This window comes from Mya arenaria, chromosome 17 (genome assembly GCF_026914265.1).
Source record: "Mya arenaria isolate MELC-2E11 chromosome 17, ASM2691426v1".
Taxonomy (NCBI): Eukaryota; Metazoa; Mollusca; class Bivalvia; order Myida; family Myidae; genus Mya; species Mya arenaria.
In genome coordinates, this window is record NC_069138.1 from 20,150,455 (window position 1) to 20,156,068 (window position 5,614).

General features: G+C 33.5%; 1 protein-coding gene across 1 annotated transcript; it reads right to left on the bottom strand.

Annotated features, from left to right (window-relative positions):
- Positions 1–866: 866 nt before the first annotated feature.
- Positions 867–5,056, bottom strand: LOC128224634 (ATP-dependent RNA helicase DHX58-like). Its single transcript, XM_052934558.1, has 4 exons — positions 4,925–5,056; positions 4,392–4,619; positions 2,498–2,665; positions 867–2,222 (listed from the first exon to the last, which is right to left on the bottom strand). The coding sequence occupies exons 1-4, from the start codon at positions 5,040–5,042 to the stop codon at positions 1,504–1,506; spliced, it is 1,233 nt and encodes a 410-aa protein (XP_052790518.1). The 5' UTR covers positions 5,043–5,056; the 3' UTR covers positions 867–1,503.
- Positions 5,057–5,614: the final 558 nt, after the last annotated feature.

The following is a 5,614-nucleotide window of genomic DNA, read 5'->3' on the forward strand; positions in this document are numbered from 1 at the left end:
TGAACAATAATGAGAAATATAATGGACAGTTTAAATACGCAATTAAAGCAACCACAGATACAATATTTAAAAATTAGAATGATATGTTTTCATTAAGATTTAGCAGATAAAAACATTGATTGGAAGAATATATCTTGAGAAGAGGGTGTAATATATTGGTTACACTATTCAGGGTACAAGTGACAAGTCATTGTTATAGCGCAGGAGCAACTTTCAGTCACGTATAAATTTTGTTCGAGAAAACTGGTTCTATGTAAGCTAGATAAAGTTCTTATTCAGAGTGGGTTTCTGTCGTCAAAATGCAAGCTGTAACAACATAATTATTTACTGCATTTATGTACTATGTCATATTGCCCTTTAATCATAGGTTAACTGACTTAAAAAAGTAACAACAACAAAATGGAAACTAAATTACATGGCTCACAACTTGGAATGTCAGGAGGCACAAGCACGAATGACAAAGAGGCACCCAAAGAGACAAACAGCGTAACAAGATAATAAACACAAGTTTTGAATGCATTCTTAAAATTGTCATCAATACAACACCATGATTATTTAATGTAAGCTTGATTTATTTCGTAACATAAAGATTCCAATTTTCACCAATTCAGTTCAAAAAATCATTGAAATAAGTATTAAAGAAAAATCAATGACACGATTCTTTTCATATGAAGGAGGAATACTGATATCATTAATTTGTATAAAAATGTCATCCAGGAAAAAAGTGTTCAATCGTAGTTACATACAGAAACAATATTTATTTAGTAAAAATATATAATAAATGAATAATTCAATCACAAAGACAATTTCAAACTATAACAATCATAATAATTTAAGCATGCCTTTTAGCTGACACTGGTTTGTAAGCATGTACATAATTTAAAAGAATATACAAATGTACGTTAGACTTATGGATTAGCGAAGCATTGTGCACATTGCAATTCTAACAGCACAACAAACAATACTTGATATGTACAGTCTTATTATCAAAACAATTACCAAATGAGATATACATTAAAAAATCGCAGACTTGACTCATTTAAACACAGGAATTACAAATAACTGGTATATTGGCATAGCACAACATATTGATGCAGATAACATATGAATATTATCTTTTTTGGACAAAACGTTACCATAAAAAGAAGGCGCATTGAGGGACAATAAGTTGATTTTCAACACAATCGCCAAATTATTATACTTTATTTTACTCTATTTATAAGGTAAGAATGCGTAACGTATCACAATGTTCAGCATAAATATGTGTAACAACGTCTTAATCTTACAGATATAAATTCAACACAAAAATGATAATGGATCGGTGTTGGAAAAATACTGTTTTATAAAATGTCTATAAAATCAGTGTTTAAGGCAAAGAACTAAACGCACACATAAATTAAACAACAGGTCGTCTAAATGTCATCGTCAAACGACATCACTAGCATTCGGGTCATAATTTCGGCAAAAACAGCCGCCAATTCCTTAATCCTTCAATTAACCTGCTTATATTCCTTTTAACGCGCCACATTGTCCAACCAAATCAACCGCCCTGAAATTAATCAGTTCTTCCAAAGGACGACCACCAAACTGCACTTTGACAAGTCTTTCGGCAACAACGGCCTCCAAGTCTTCAAATGTAAATTCCTCGATTCTGCAATTGACCTGTTTCCATTTCTTAAACGTGTGGCCTTGTCCAAATCTATCAACAACTCTGAAATTCTGTAGAGCTACCAATGGGAAATCAGAGTATTTATAAGTGCAAACCGATCCGAGTTCCCGTTGGCATTCCTCGTTTGCGCAATACACGGCCCCTCCATATTGGGCGCCTTCCGGTTCAGTAAAGATAGGACCTCCCTTCTTGAGAGTAACGCATCGTTTTGCTTCTTCATCAATGATAACATGATGTGCTCCTTTTATGACCCTGATGTCGTCTGACAAGCAAATAAAGGAACTGCAATTTACACACTCAAAGCGGGCACCTGAAGCTGCCATGTACATTTTTCTTTCTTCTGCGTCCCTTTGTTCCGCTTGTTTCATTTTTTCTTGAATATCTAAGAGCTCTTTCTCCCATATGTTTAAATGATCTTCAATAAACACTTGAAGATGTGGAACAATCTGATTCATCAGTTCCTCACATTGACGATTCTTTTCTTCTTTTTCCAGAATCCAAGACCCTTTCTCGGCGATAACATAGTACAAGCTATTTTCCGCTCTCGCCCGCCCTGGAATTGGATTGGTACAATTGGTTGTAACGATAAATGTAATAGCTTTATGCACTGCATAAACGTTTAGAATAATAGAATAATATTAAATCCTGCTATAAGCGCTGCTTGTATCCGCTTAAACAGAATATGCCTCCCTCTTCCATATCTGAACATACTAGTGTCCATGTTTAAACGTTTAAGACACAAAACAGCATGATTAAGCAATATAAAATATTGATAGTAAGCGTTTATTCTTTGAACGGTTTTTGAAATGTTTGTTTTCAGTGCGTTACCTCTTGATTGAAGTCTAACGATTTCATTCGTAACATGTTCGTAACGAATCACTAGGTTGCATTTAGAAATGTCAAGACCTTCTTCAGCTACAGACGTCGCAATTAAAAGTCGATGATGTCCATTCTTAAAGAACTGCAACACATTTTTCTGTCCACACTTTGTCATCCCTAAACAAAAATTCAATTAACAATGTTTCTAAGTGGTCAGATTTTAAATGCCATTACAGTTTAAAATGTACATAGGCAAGGATGTCAAACATAATGACTAAATAATATAGCGTTTCTACAACAAATGATGAAATGTATGTATAATTATACGAGTTATTCCCCTTTCAGTTTTTAACAAGAGCGAATAACAACACTTGTCTGTTATTCAAAAAGGGGCATAGATCAAAGACGAAAAAAGATATGGGCTTTCATATACATATGCAAATTGTCTCTTGCAAAATGTGTGCTGATAATAAAATGTAAACTACATGGACAAGCCCAGAAATCAAAAGTTAAAGCAAAAGAAACATGTTTAGAGGCAGAAGACTTGTCATCAAAGACACACAATCTGCGAGCTCTGTTTGAATATATTAATACAGAGACCGATGAAATTAACTTCAATGCTAGGACAAAACATAGACTTATTGTGCTGAAAGGTAGGCAAATGGATATATTATTGGCCATTTAAATACATATATTAAACATATGTTAAACGAGAACTGTTTATTTATTAATATACTTAGTTTTGCTCTACCTAACCAAACTCGACCATAACACTGGCGCAATTTGATAAATCGATTCAATCAAACTTTATTGCTAAATTACCTTCTTTTAAAATGGTTATAACTTAAATTATCATTTAATATAAGATCTATGCAACTTATTTTACCGGAGCCATCTTCAAAAAAATATTGCCATTAATCTTCAATTATTCTGAAAAATTCCGTTTATACTGTTAGTATCCAATGTTTGTTCTTTTTTCTATTGTCTTCAGTGTTTACATAATTGATTGATATTGGCATATATTTGATTTCAATTGGTGTTATCTTTTAATTGATATTTATGATCCTAATGATTAAATTATGCAAACATTAAACGTAAGCAATACTTATTAATACAAACAGGACCGATCAACTGATGAAATTTGGTTTCCACATTTTTATTTCATTAACGATTTTAAGATGTTTCATTTGAAAAAAGTAGGTTTTTAATGAGCTTAAAGCTTTTCACCAAAGAACAAAACCAAAGGGTCAAAAGGGGGTTACTGTAAATGAAAATCCTTAGCTTAACGTTTATTAGAAATATCATTGGAACAGTTTTAAGTGTATAATATTAATGAGCTATTAAGTATTTGCCGCAATATTGATATAATCGAAATAAAAATTGACAACAAAATATGCTAAAGCTCTCCCCATTTCGACCAAGTATGTTCTGTAGTGCTAAACTTAAATAAATTGTAAACAATGCGGTACCTCAGTTAGTAATTTTCAATGCATTGTACACATCGATGCCAAGTTAATGTCAGTTTTCGACAATTTTCTCTTTTTTTCGCTATTCAATCATACGTGAGACAGCCCCTTTAATAGTGACTGAACTCGTCAATTACGGGATTAGATAATTTGACTTTTTTCATTGGCTGTCGAGACTCACCTTTATATGATAATGTTGTAAATTATCCTAAAAGGCAACCATTACGGCTGTATTAAGACAAATAACCGGTCCAATATGAAATAACCTAATTAATAACATTATAATACACATCGGATGTTTTGTAGCCAATATTTCAAGAGGGCCTTATGTACGAAATCAGAAAGGAACTGTTGCTTTCATATGTTTCTGAAATGTTATGTTGTTATTTATACAATTTAATATCTTTAATAAATTTGTAGTCAGTAAAATACCAAACCTCCAACTGAAGCGGATGCACTTTGTCCGACGAACCCGGAAGCATTTAGAACGTTCAAACTATCCGATTCATTCACCCATCTAACCATTGCTTGGACCAATTCCCGTGTCCGAACAAATATAATTCCTCTGGCATTTTGGTCATTGCAAAGTACTCTAATGAGTATTTCCTCAAGTTTGAGCAGTTTGGGATTTTCGGATTCAGTATGGAAGGATTGTGTCCGCAAATCTACGAACAGAAAAGATACGTGTGTCAGCTAGACTTGAGACAAGAGTCAATATGTACATGTGTGTTATCTATGATTCGCGTTAATCGTTTAAATGCGAATTATTGAGTACAATTCAGGAATACTTGGTACGTAAATGAGTGTTACACAGTACGAAGAAATCCGGGTCGATTATTATTCAGACTAAAATAGTTAACTTTTATTTGTTACGCATGATTTGGAGAAAAAAAGTTAGGAGCATTCGCAATTGGCTTGTTGCACATTCCTGCATTAATACTATTTTTATTCGTAATGTTATTTTGCTTACCATTATAAAGAGACATGAGCAAGGCTGTAGGATGTTCAGCTGGAACTACTCTGGAGTTTTCCATAAACTCTTCAAGATTGGCCAATGCATCGCTGATCCTTGCATCACGGTGAATCATTAAGGCTTTATTGTAAGCCTGGAATAACACATACAACTGCGTCTTAGTCCTGTTTCAAACTATTTCAAATGGACGATTTTAAAAATGACCTACGCTTTGTTAACGGTTTTCTTTAACAAGATTACAATCCAAATGCCTGGAAAAAGTAGCGAGGCCTATGTGCAAGAAGAAAATGCATCACTAAGTGCTTCTTGAATTGTTGCATGGTAATTGCTTACATATTTTGTTGAGATTGATATATACCATTCTGTTTGACCCCTAGAGTGTGAAAACGAGAAGTGATAGAAAGTCGTGATAATAAGCGCACTGGTTTGTACGTATTTGCAATATAGTCTTAATAGTAGTCAGCGTACTGGTATTATCAGTGTTAAAAGATAATCGTGATTTGCACTACTATTTGGATATATATCCGTGAGGGACCTTCACACATTAAAATGCGTCTTTGTCCTATTTTAAACCTTTCAAATGGACGATTTTGAAAATGACCTACACTTTGTTAATGTTTTCTTTTACAATATAACAAACCAAATGCGCGAGCTATGTGCATGAACCAAATGCATCACTAAGTGCTT